Genomic DNA, 14,071 nt, shown 5'->3' with positions numbered 1-14,071 from the left:
AAATGTGAACTCATAAAAAAGGATAATTCACTTCCCAGTGCTCTCATCAGCTATATGTTATCACAGCTACAAGTGTCAAATAGTCTCAAACATGCAGCTTCACAAAGATTCTTGCAAATATAAAAAAAAAAAACAGTGTGAAATGCTGACTTTTTCTGATCAAAAAGCACCCTGGAGAGGGTTCAACAGCTTTGGGTCAAGAAGAGCCCTTGCTTTCTGGGATGGTTTTTGTTGTCATCAGAGAGAAGACTGTACTTGCTGTGAATATGTAGCTACTGGGCACACTGCTACTGGCAGTGGCAAACTTGTAGTCACTTGTCTTTCTCCCAGCTCTTTATCCCCCACGTTGAAATAGAGTTTTCATTTCAGTTTCATGTAACTGTCACTTTCTTCTTATAACAGGTGATTTATTAAGTTAAAAATCATCAACATCAAAGAATAATCCAGCATTACCCGGCATGCATACTCTTATACACACCCCCTTCTGTGCCTTGTCCTGAGAGCAAAATTGTGGCTAAGAAATGAAACTCGCGTCTCCAATTCAGAAAGCTTTCCCCGGTCTGGAATGTGAATTTCTGTATTCAGTGGTTCTTCTAGCCAAAAATATTAAAAAACAACTGCAAGGGAGCTATAATTTCTATTCAACACTGTATGATTTGATTATGTAAAATAAAAAGTGTAATGAAGTTAATATTGCCTTATTCCTGCAGTACATAATGAAGACTTTCTCTCCAGCAAATCTGAAAGTGGAAATTACCTCTGGGCCTCCTCTAACAATAAGGGTCATGATTACTACAACAGAATTTCAAATCTTAAGAACTCACTATGATTTTTTTCTTCTCTCTATTCAGTTTTTGAAAAGGACATTTTCTCTTTCTGGGATATAATATAACAAAAGATAAAGAGCTAAGTGATGAATAAAAGATCTCTACTCTCGGTTGCATCCTGCTTTTTAAAATTTTAGGTAAAACATTAATTCCTTCAGAAAAGTGAGAGAACTGAATAATACACTCTCATTCAGAATTTTATTATTCAAAAAGTATCACAAGAAAATGCAATGTAAACATAACCATGCCTGGAAAACAAATAAAGTACTAAATAATGTGAGGTGTTTTATTTTTTCCAAGTATTTCCCAGAAACTCTTGCCCAGAATCATTTCTGTGTGCTGCTTGCCTAATTACTTATCGCTCTTTCAGCACCGAATCAGAGTAGAGCTGTTTATTGAGGTCAAGTCCTTTACAGGCCAGTCAGTTTTTATTTGACTCTATCTCTCTTTCTGATAGTCATGATAGACCCCATTTGCATAGTACTGGTGGGGGCTGGCCAAGAGGGGTGGCCAAAGGAGGGCTGGTTTAATGGTTCCTCTTCTCACAGAGGCAGCATGAAAAGTATAATCTTGCTGCCCTTGTCCAGCAGTAGCATCTTAGATAGGGGGATCAAGTTATAGACAAACAGACTAAGCACATGGTCTTACTTACAGCATCTTTAAAATGAAGGCCAATTTATAGGTTCATAGACTAAGCTTTGTAATATTGAAAAGCACTTAAATACCCCTATTTACTGGGCAACAGTGTCAAAAGAAATCACTGTATCACTGTCATCCTTTTGTTCATTGATTTCCTCAAGCAGGCACCAGTAGCGTCTCCTTCATCCTAGCCCCGAGATTTTAGAAAGAGCCACATTCATGGCACTTTCAGGGTCAGGAGAATGAGATCCATCATTGTTACTGGTTTTTGGCATATTGAATACGCCACGGGGAGTTTGCCAGACTCTGCCATGTGGGCAGGATACTTTTGGTAGCCTGCCAGGTTTTCAAGAGTAATAACTAGATAATAAGATGTCCAGGAGCTGGGTTTTAGAGTCTCTGGGTCTTGGCCGTTGATGGGATTACACGGCGCCAGGGGCAGTTGGTGGGTGTAACACCTACATACTGGAAGATGGGGGATCTGGGTGGAGAAGGCCCAGTTCCAATCTGAGCAGGCTTAGAGATTTATGCCCCGAGTCCCGCACACCTGGGTTCTTCTGCCGGTTCTTTCATGTGTGAGGCTCGTCTGAACATGTGGAATGTGGTCTCAAGCATGGCTATGGCTGGAACTGGAGGTCTTCAGCTGCCGGGGTTCTGCTTGAGGTGGGGAGGGAAACTCAACCCACCCTCCTTCAAGGGGCCCTAGTGAGGACAGCCAGGCACTGAGGCAGGAGACTCTGGACTGTTCTCTTCCAGGAGCTGGGTTTTATACTCTCTGGGTCTTGGCCGTTGATGGGATTACTGGGCGCTGGGGACAGGTGCTGGGTGTAACACCTACATACTGGCTCTGGGCTGGTGACAAGGAGCCCTTCAGCTGCCTGAGAGAAAGTGGAGTCGAAGGCTGGGTGTGGTAGAGGCCCTGGGAGGGGGCAGGCAGCGAGGCTGCTGGCTACCTGGGCACCAGTACCCCCATCAGTCCAGAACCGCCAGCATGGTTCTAACTTGACATTTGGAGGTTTTGACCGTTTTCCTGAGTCTCTGAGGAAAGAGCAGGCATTCTGGGACTTCTGATTATGCAGATATGCCTGGACGGTAGCTGGACCCCACCGCCCCCCAAACAAACGTGGCAGTAGAGGACAACATGGATGAGAGAGAAAGAGGCTCGGGGGGGGGGGGGGGGGGGGGGGGGGGGGGGGGGGGGGGGGACGCTCCAGTGCAGTCCACTCCCGGAAGCCACAGCCATCAAAGCCACACGGAAAACCGTGTCGGGGGACAAGAATGACAAGGAGCAAGGGGACAGTGCACAGGAAGCACAAAAGAAAACACATCTTTTTTTTAGGATCTGTCCAATTCAGGCATGCGGATGTAACAGTCTGTCCCTAAGGAAACAAGGAATATGCTTCCCTAGTGTGAAAACTCTGCTATGTATCACTGAAAGGAATTAACTTTCCTGGAGAGGACCAAGCAGTAAGTTCTCATTTCCACAGTATCCTTGTATGCCAAAAGTCAAGAAACAAATTTGCAGCTCCCATAAGATTCAGGGTAGAGGCACATAATAATGGAAATGCAAGCGTGGTTTTTGACTTTCAGCTAGCACTGGTAATATGACAGGATTTGATTCATACTCATATTTAAACCTGGCCCTAAGCAAAATTTAAAATGCAGGGAAAAAATTTCATTGAAACTATTTCCTCTTTCTAATTTGCAGGTGCCCTCATGGTAATCCATTTCCTGCTCCTGTGCTCATCCTGCCCCAGCTCTTTGTATCTGCATTCTAGTTTATTCCGTAAAATTGGTAATCAAGTAAAATTCTACTAATTGAGTTGACCTTTAGTAATTAACTAATACTTTCAGTAATAAATGCATCCTTTACAGGGTCTGTATATATTCTCTGGCACCCAAGGCAAAATTTGAAGCCTCATGGACCAACCAAAGATTTCTGAACCAAACCTTGAGTTATGGGGTTAAGAAAGTTTTTCTTGTGATGCATACATAATACTGCCTCTGCATGTCTGTCCCCCTACTTAAATATTGGCTCCATTCCATACCATTATGCAAGATGCATTATCTTCTAAAAAAGACGAAAACTTATTTCATAGCCCCACATCTATTAAGAATTTGAAAATGTAATAGACACACACACACAGACACACACACCATTTCCATCACATTTGCTTCTGTAAATAGAAAGATATAGGTGATGATATTAGGTCACATCCAGTGAAAAAAGAAAGTAGCATACTATAAAAGTCCTCAGGCTTTAAAGGCATGCTGAATACTATGTGTGTGAATGAACTGCCCACATCGTCACAAAATTTGTCACTACTTTTTTTTTTAATCTGGGGGAAAATGTTTTATTGGTGAGGAGTGTTTTATCTTATTTGTGTATTTACCACCCATATTTCTTATTGAACCACAGTGAAATACAGTTACAATGTTGTTCATGATTCGGCTTCAGTCATATAATGTTCCAACACCTGTCCATTCACCAATGTACATTTGTCACTACTTTCAAGAGATGGACAACGAAAGTTTAGTATAACCCTCCTCTCAATTTTCAGGAAGTCCTATTTATGAACAGTTTATGAGGTGAAGCTTCAGCAGTTATGAAGTAAACAACTAATCTATGCACGGACAGAAAAAGACGTACAGTAGCAGTTAGAAAAGTAGAGCTGGTGAACAATAAGATTTTATTGAACACTTACTCTGACCCAAAGTCCTGGTCAGGTGCTTTTAGCATACCAATAAATAAATTATCCCTACACAGCAGGCAAAAGAAGCAGCCAAGCCAAATTCCTATTTTTATAAAGGAGCAACAGAGAAAGAAATAACTTGCTCTGTTTATGTTATTTCTTGGTCTGTCTATATACATTGTGAGATAGAAGAGTGACCTAAACTTATTAGCTCAGAAACTGTAAAGGACGGCCAATCTTCAGAAATCAATAATTTCATCTATTTCCTTAGACTAACCACATAGTCATACAAAAAAGCAAACCCAATCAGGTTGATAATGATTTTCATCAGCTTTAAAAACTGTTAATAAGTTTATCAACAATTGAACTAGCTTACATACCTTAGAAGATCTCAGAAACTTTCTTCTCTCTTCAATATGTGAAGATCTACTACTGAATCCTTGTTCAGCATAACCCCACAGTTCAGATATATGGGCGATGGAACAACTATATATAGGTTTGGCATTTGGCATCAGCTGTACAGTAGTGTTTTTGTATAGGTTAAAGTCTACTTCAGCTGGAATTAATGTAATTATATATAATGTTGACAGATTATGACATTTGCCTATTAAGACACTATGTAAACATTCCAATAATTGGCTGGCTTTTGAGTTTGTGAAAAATAAATGAAACACAATCCCAGGGGACATTGCTAATGGGGTAACTGGAATGGAGGTTTCAAAAGCACAGAATTCAGGAAATAACAGTCAAAGAATAATGCATTTTAAGCCAAAACATATAGAGTAGTAAATGAATATTTAGTACTTACCACAAGACTGCTGTCTAGAGACAGCCTTTTTCCAAAGTCCCTTTTCTCAAGCTGTCTCTTTTCCTCCATGGGTGAAGTTATTTATTTTCCTTTGTGATTTATAAGAATTCCCCTTCTGTTTCCAGGGTCACTGCAAAAAGTGAACATGTGTTTTACCATCCAAGTGAACAGTGTTTAGATCCTTGTTTTTAACTTTCCAACTAGGAACAAGTGTTGAAGCCAAAAATACTTAGATCTAAATAATAAGTATAGAACGGAGCTCTGCTGACTCAGAAGACTTCTCTAGGTTGCAAATGTCAGAGTTATCTTTATGGAAGCTACTGTGTTTTCATAGATGTTGCTAATGGTGTTAGGGAATGGATTTGCCCATTGAATCAGCAGACTATTAGAATAGCAAGCAATCCCTTTCATGCCATACTTGTTCCACACCTGCCCTTTATCAGCCAGAGTCAGTCTGTTACTGTGCTTCTAGATGCTGTCTGCAAATTCTATGAGATCAAACTCATAAATTGATTCACTATAACCAAGAGTTATTGATCTTAAAGCCTGATTAGAGGAAATTGAAAGACAGATACTATCATCTATATTAATTAAAAATAGGTAAAAGGTAAAGGTAAAGGCCCTCCCGTTGATCGTCAACTTGCTCGAGCGGGCCCAGTAACGTCTCCATTGGAGACTTTGTTGTTACTGTGTCTGGCATATCGAATACTCTCGGTAGCTTGCCGGGCTCTCCGAGAGGGGCGGAGGAATCGAACTCGGGTCGGCCATGTTGGCCGCTTGTAAGGCGAACGCCCTACCCGCATTACCTTTGAGACAGGGTGATTCAGAATAAATGGTAATAGACATGAGTGATAGTACATTGGGTAAAGTGCTTGCCTTGCATATGGCCAACCCTGGTTTAATGCCTGGTATCCCAAATGGTCTCCCAAGCCCCACCAGATTAATCCATGAGCACAGGGCCAGAAGTAAGCCAAACAAAACACCAAAACAACAACAAAAACCCAGAATGAATAGTAAATGACATTATCATTGCCAATGAACATTTACTGAATACCAACCACATTGTGCCATATCACATACAATTAATCTCTGTACTTTTAGGAAGATTTCTTTTCATTAAACAATTATGCATTTGGGGGGATTGGTTTGTTTTGTGTTGGGGTCATATCCAGCAGTGCTCAGGACTTACTCCTGGCTGTGTGCTCAAGGATTACTCCTTGCAGGCTCAGAGGACCACATGTGATGGTGGGGATCAAATCCAGATAGCCACATGCAAGGAAAATGTCCTACCCACTGTACTATCTCTTTGACCACCAGTTATAAATTCTTGTTTTATCATATGAATCATTGAAGTTTTTTACTAAGATGAAAAAGACCTGAAATTTTAAAAAAATGTTTGTTCAGGGCTATCTGTAGGAAATAATCATCTAGCCTCTTAGAAACTTATCCTTATCAACAAGAAAATGTATAAAATAGGGAATCAAATAAAGTGCATGAAACTGTTTGAAATAAACAAATTAGCAGTTACATGCAAATTACAATTATACAGATTATATTAACAAACAACTAAACTAAAACCCTAAACAAAATTTAATATATTTTTGATAATTCAGAAGGCACTCTGAGGTACAGAAATTGCACACAACTTGCATAAAATACACAGTCATTGTATAGCTGATATAGAAGAGTTGATTATAAAAATATCAGAGCAAAAAATTTTTAGTAAAATTTAATGAAACCACATTATGACTCATAATTGATCAATGTCTGAATTGGATGAAAAAGACTCAATTTTATAAACTCTTTCTCTTGGCTTGCTTTGCTATAAACATGTATAAACAAATCTCATTGTAGCCAGTTGTACCAAATTAGATTTCCCTTCTGCCATAGATGCTCTCTATCTTTATCATTCCACCTCTCACTTTCAGAAACACTATTTTTATTAGTGATTTATTTAGAAACTCCTCAGAGTGGATTCTGAATTTAGGATAAAAACCAAAAACTTCAACATTATGTTCAAGATGTACTTTCTGCCAGCTACTCATTTACAATCCCCAAACACAGTGAATACATTTCTGAGACCACACCTTTGATCTTACAACTCACATCCATCTGGTCTGATCTTCCACCTGGTCCATTGCCTAGTGTGGGTCCCATCTCCTTCCCAAGACCTTGCTGATCTGCTTCATTTGGCAATGATGTCTTTCTAATTCAAGTTTCCTAGAAGTCCTTAGGGACTTGCCCTATTAATTAGTATAGTCAACAATGATAGGTCTTTAAATATAGCTAACTTCTTAATAATTGGACACACTATAAAATGATAGTGTAGTTAAAAGCAAATAAACTGGTTCCCAGCAGTATTTTTTTCAGAACAAAGTTAGTTTCCATATTATTACTATGGGAAAAACTTGAGTCAAATGAACATTAGGGGCTTGTCTTTCTTGAAATTCTTACCCACTTTGCAGTGCATTCTTTGTCTCAGTGACTGTATGCATTGTTAATTCAACCCACCTTCTATAATGATGAGTATATCTAGAGTAATCACTCAAGCTCCAGATTTCACCCTCTTTCAAAAGCTTGCTCCCTCAAGTCTTATCCTCAAGAACCCTGTGGTTTGATAGGTACCAGTGATCATCTTTTGACATATGGCATGCTTCTGTTGAGTGCGAAATGTATAGAGAATCCACAGTGATGTTGATTGCTTAGATATGAATAACAGATTTAATCCCTGCCTTCAGAGAACTTGCATTTAAGTGGCAGTGGGAGAACTTAGAAGATAAGCAAAAAAACAAATGAACTATAATGGATACCTACAATAAAGTAAAAAATAATTAGATAAAAGCATTGAATACCAGGTCTGTGGAAGGGGATGAAATTTAGATTCATAACTTTAGAAGTTAGTCTTGTAAGCACATAGATAAAGATCACTTTAGATCGAGAGACCAATATCTTCTGGGAAGTAAGGCTGAAGATATTTATGTAAAGCTGAATAGGGGACTGGTTTCTTAGGAGCAAAGCAAGCCAGGAAGAAAATATCTAATTTTTTTCCCTCTGATTTAAGTAGCAACTAGATTATACAGGGTTTTGTACGTCAGAGTATTTTGTTTGTTCAAAGATGAATGGCTATGATTAGATACCGTGTCAGCTTTGTTCCTTAGCATATATTATTACATAAGTTTCTTAGATCAGGAAACAGCTCAGGTATCAGGGTGCATGCTTTGCTTATATACAAAGACCCAAATTCAATCACAAACAGTTCTAAAGAACTCCCTGAGCATCACCAGATGTGACCCTGTTGACTCCCAGTTTTCTGGGCCTAGCAACTAGTACAGCATTATCAGGGTTTTAGCACTGTTCAGCCTAGTGACTGAGAACTGTGATAGTAGGCCTGAGCATACCTTAGTACTACTTGGGAGGCTCGGCCAAAGCGTATATTTTGTTTGTTTGTTTGCTTGTTTGTTTGGGGGCCAGACCCAGTGATGCTCAGGGGTTACTTCTGACTCTGCACTCAGAAATCACTCCTGGGAGTGCTCAGTTGACCATATGGGATAGGGGAATCGAACTTGGGTTGGGTGGTTTGTAAGACAAGCACTTTATCTCTCTGCCTCTCTGAAATACGTTTCTTAATATATCTAGTCTGGTTGATTCATCTATAAAATGGCATTAATAATAAGATCTTACTAGAATATTTTTTTTCTTTTTGTAGGGGTAAAGGGACCATACCTCGGACTTCTCAGGGCTTACTCTTCAGATGGGACTTGAGGGGTTTCATTAATCAAACCTAAGTCGGCAGCATGCAAGGCAAGTGCCTTAACCTCTGTACTACCGCTCCAGCTTCATAAAAGAGTTTATAATAATTAATGACATCAACTTAAAAGTTTTAGGAGCCTTTGGAATCTATTTGGTAAGTCTTAAATATTAGATTTGTTGATTATAACACTGTGTAAATATAAATTTTATTTTTTAATGCTGGGAATTGAGAATAGGGCCTCACATATGCAAGGCATGTACTCTACCACTAAGTTACATCCCTGACCAGCCTTTGTGTAATTATGATTAAAGTCATCAAGGAGCAGTTCTAACTTATGGATTTTATACAGCTGAGAATTATAATTTTGGGAAATGGTTATTTTAACAATTCTTAGTCTAGTTTTCCTCTATGGCAATCTGAGTCAACTGCTTAACCTGGTGAACTCATTCTTATACGTTTATGGTACAGACAAAACTTGATCTTCAAACTATTTGAAAACTGGTATGGCATAGGTATTAATTGGATGGGTATGACCAAACGGCAATAAGCAGGATAGACGTAGGAGCATATCCTTATCAATCTGCAGTCTAAGTGTGTGTGTTCCTTCATCCCTCAAACATAAATGCTGTGAATTAAAACATAATCAATTTCTACATCCAACCAAAGAAAAAGCCATAGTCAAGTTACCCCCAAATTAAAGCAAAGTTAAACGAAAGAAAAAATACAGCAGCCAAGAAGTGTCAATAGAAAAGGAGGAAGAGCCCCCGAAAAGAAGAGTGCAGAAGGCTGGCATCCACTCTGCTTCTGGTTGTGAGGGAAGGAGAGTACTAATAGAAAAGACCTTGCTTCAAGTGAAGGTGAGTTATGTCATATTTCCAAGACGCTTTGGTATGAATACTGCACATCTGTATCATCTACTGTCCCTCTTGCTTAAAGGCCCCTGTCCTTAAGCTGTCTTCCATTATACTTAACTCCCACCTGTCTTTGCTTTTTAATAAAGTGCCAACCAGCAAACATAGGACGGCAGTATTCTGAACATTTTAAGACAAACTTTCAATTATACATCTGGCTTTTCACATTAGATCTGTAATCAATTAATATATAGGTCAGTTTGAATTTCTATAATAGTATGTCATAGATTGTAGGGCTGAGGAGTAAAAATTAATTTCCTCCAGTTTTAAGAGCCAAATTGATTTTTGATGAGAACTACCTTTTATCTGACTGCCATTTATTAGTGTCCTCACTTGTCCTTTTCATTGACACAGTTGCTTCTCTATCAGTTTCTTTAATCATGAGTTCACTAGTCCTATCGGATCAGGATCTTACTATCCAAACTTTACTTAATGTTAATTATATCCTAAAAGGCTCTGTATCCAAAGGAATCAGCTTGGAGGGTTGGACTTCAACATGTAAATTGGCGGAGGGGGAGCTCATCTTCAGTTCAAAGTTAGTTTCAGATATCTAAGTCTATTAATCAAGCATTGGAGTCTAAAAATTGAGAGAAAATGTGAGTGTCACATCCAGATCCTATCCCTCTTTGAGGATTATTTGCCTATATCAATCATGTTTGCTTCTGCCCCATCCCACCCCAATCTTGCTATGATATACTATTTTTTGAGTGTCAAGTTGGGTTCTGTCAACAGTGGCAGTATGAAAGTAAGAAGGAAACAGGACGGGATAAACCTTTTCTCTTCTAGCTCCAGATGAACCGCACACCAATGGCAGCTTAAATGTCTTGCAATATAAGTAACTCCAGTCACTGCCATGGTTTCTCCAGTCACTCAGCATAACGCCAGCAGAAGCTTCCTAGTCTTTAAGTCCCATCACCTTGTGCCTTTTGATTATCTAGCCTTTTTTATAGCTTCATTACACTTCCTCTACTTGAAGGACCTAATCTCTCTGTTTTAGACTAGTAGACACTGGAAGTATACTCTAAGATGCCTTCAGAGAGGCAGTTAGCCCTCCTTCAGTAACTTCTGATTTCCATCGAGAACCATCTGAAAAATATATGAAATTTAAATGTCTACTAGATTGCCAGCCTCTGGAGGGCAAGGACAATAGTTTATGATCTATGTTCTTCAAAGTAAAATAACACCTGCTACATAGCAAAGTGAAAGAAACTCAACAAGCATTTTATTCTTTTGATGAATCGATAAATGAGTGAATGTTTACAGTGACATCTATGAACACAAGGTAGCAATATAGTGTTGCTGAGGCACAGAAATATGGTATGCATTATAACAAAATTACACTTAAGCCAAATACATGTGTAAATATCCAAGCCTCAAAGGAAATATTCTGTCATGATTTTGAAATATTGTCAACCTAAAAATAACTGCTTATACTCTGTATGCAATAATATAGTGCCATAAACCAGTCCTATTTGTGTATTTTCCCTGCTTCTCACATCTTCAGGTTATAAAGAAAAATACACATGCCCTCAAGTGACATATAACTATATGACTCTCCTGTCGTACGTGCAGAGGAGAATGGTCACAAAAATGAAGGACGACAGGAAATTAAGCATCTTTTTATTGACTGATGCTCATAGATACTGATCTCCTTTTCGCCCTCACATACATTTCTCTATAATGGATGGAAATGCTATTTCTTGGTATCTGTAATATCGGAGTTGACTTTAATAAATTCTTCATTTTTTCTCAGAGACAGTAATAGCTTTTCAGTGCTAGACAGACACTTTAATATCACCAAAAATGTCAATAATTTCTTCTTTCTGCTAGATATTGTTAATAGACTATAAGATTCAGGGGACGAAAATGAAAAGACATTTAGAAAGCTCAAAGGCATGTTTTCTCACATGCATATTCATATATGCTCTCACACTCAGACACAAGCATTCATATACATTGAAATGCAAATATTTCATCCTTTCCTGAGTCCCCCACTAAGGGCCCTGTTCTGAAATGTTAATGGTAGTGTGATAAAATAAATAAAAAATGGTACTTCCATATTAGATTTGACTTATGTAAATCTAAGTTGTTCCTTGACTTCTGTGAGTTTACCTTTCCTATGAGATAATGTACATGAAAGTCCTTCCATACCTAGATCTCATCCATTTCATCAATGACCTTCATTATGCAGCACACAATGCAAATTATCAAATTCTGTAGCGCCTTATACACCCAAGGAAGAGATACTCTGTCATTGGCATATGCCACCTAGCATCAGGCACACTGGCTCCTCCATGGTAAAAATCTTGCAAAGAATTGAAGAGGGAGCCAGAGTGACAGTACAGCAGACAGGACTGCTTACCTTGCAAGCTGTCAACCCAGGTTCGACCCCCAGCATCCCATTTCATCTCCCAAGCACAGCTGGGAGTGATTCTGAATGCAGAGCCAGGAGTCAGGCCTGAGCACAGCTGAGTATGGCCCTGAACCGCCCCCCCCACCCCCAAAAGGATCACTGAATGATTAACATATCAAGAAGAAATAAAAATGGCGGTGGGTTTCCTTTCCCAGTGATAAATAATTCACTGCTTTTTTGCCATGGCTGTACTTTAAAATCACCCAGGAGGTACTAAAACATATGAAGATGCATGTAGAGCATGGAAGTATGTAGAAGAGTGGACCACAAGTTCTAGAGTTGGTAATTATAGCCAGTGTGCCTGACGAGATACTAGAGTGGCATTTGTCTGAAGAAGTTTCTGTTCATCTCTTGTCCCCATTTATTTGATGGGGTTAGATTTTTTTCCCTTGTAAAGTTCTCCCAATAATTTGTAGCAATAGCACAGTGGTAGGGCATTTGCCTTGCATGCGACTGGCCTGGCCGACCCGGGTTTGATTCCTCTGCCCCTCTCAGAGAGCCCAGCAAGCTACCGAGAGTATCTTGCCCACATGGTAAAGCCTGGCAAGCTAACCGTGAGGTATTCTATATGCCAAACACAGTAACAACAAGTCTCACAATGGAGATGTAACTGGGCCCACCTGAGCAAATCGATGAACAAAGGGAGGACAGTGCTATAGTGCTTAAATATTAATTAACCCATTATCTCAGGAGTTTTGGGTTAATATTTTCTCCCATTCCTTGGGCTATTTTTATATGCTGGTTATCATTTCCTTTGAAGTGTAGAAGCTTCTTAGTTTAACATAGTCCCATTTCTTTACGTTTTTTTCCACTTGCTTGGTCAGTAGTGTTTCATCTTTGAGGTTGCCTTTAGCTTTCCTTCTTTTTTTTTTTTTTTTACTTTTGGGTCATACCCGGCAATGCACAGGGGTTACTCCTGACTCATGCACTCAGAAATTACTCCTGGCAGTGCTTGGGAACCATATGGGATGCTGGGAATCGAACCCGGGTTGACCCTGTGCAATGCCCTACCCTCTGTGCCCTGCCTTTAGCTTGAATGACATAGAGCCTCTGTTTTCCTCTTTGTAACTTATGAACTAAGGTCTGATATCTTTACTCCATCTTGATTTGACATTTGTGCATGGGATTAGAGAAAGGTCTGAGTTATTTTTATTTTTAATGTAGTTGACCAGTTTTCCCAGAACTACTTGTTGAAGAGGCTTTTCTTGCTCCACTTCATATTTTTTGCTCCTGTATCAAAGAGTAACTGATCATATACCTGAGGATCTGTCTCAGAATATTCAAGTATACTAAACTGATCAGGGGTTCTGTCTTTATTCTAGTACCATGCTGTTTAAATTACTGCTGCTTTGTGGCACAGTTTGAAGTTGGGGAAAGTAATGCCTACATTTTCTTTTACCCAAAAATTGCACTAGCTATTGGAGGAGGATGTGTGTGTGTGTGGGGGGGGGGGGGGGTTGTTATTATTTCATATGAGTTTTAAGAGTGCTTAATCTATTTATTTGAAAATTGTCATGGGTATCTTTAGAGGGACTGTATTGAATCTGTACAATGCTTTGGGGATATTGCTATTTTAATTATAGTAATCCATCCAATCCATGAGCAGGGGATGTGTTTCCACTTCCTTGTGTCCTCTTTTATTTCTTAGTGATTTGTAATTTTCTTTGTACAGGTCTTTCATGCCTTTTGTTAAGTTGATCAACATTATTTTATTACTGAATAATTTTATTTATTATTTCGTGACTCAGGGATCACACCCGTAAGCCACACCCTGCTGGCACCAGATAATCTCCTCATAGGCCACCCTCCAGAACTCAGGATGCTCCTCCCAGACAGGAGTATAAAATGAGGCTCCCAGAACCATGCCATCAAACTCAGCATCAGGTTGTGGGGTGGGTGAAAACCGTCCATGCCCCAAGGGATCCAGCCCCGGCAGTCAACCTCCACTACCCAACCACCGCCACGCTCCAGGCCACTTTCCTGACCAGGTGGCCGCAAAGTGCAAAACGGCCGTGTGACACATTATAAA

General features: G+C 39.4%; 1 protein-coding gene across 1 annotated transcript in view; it reads right to left on the bottom strand.

Annotated features, from left to right (window-relative positions):
* Positions 1–14,071, bottom strand: part of NCKAP5 (NCK associated protein 5) — a 1,139,016-nt gene that overhangs the window by 962,567 nt on the left and 162,378 nt on the right. Inside the window, exon 2 of the mRNA XM_056117696.1 lies at positions 4,968–5,097. Coding sequence (XP_055973671.1) covers positions 4,968–5,036 — 69 coding nt within the window. The 5' untranslated portion in view covers positions 5,037–5,097. The remainder of the gene's footprint in view (positions 1–4,967; positions 5,098–14,071) is intronic.

The sequence above is a fragment of the Sorex fumeus genome, unplaced genomic scaffold (genome assembly GCF_029834395.1).
Source record: "Sorex fumeus unplaced genomic scaffold, SorFum_2.1 ptg000035l, whole genome shotgun sequence".
In the NCBI taxonomy this organism is placed as follows: domain Eukaryota; kingdom Metazoa; phylum Chordata; class Mammalia; order Eulipotyphla; family Soricidae; genus Sorex; species Sorex fumeus.
The sequence above is the reverse complement of the archived record's forward strand: the minus strand, read 5'-3'. Positions and strand labels throughout refer to the sequence as shown.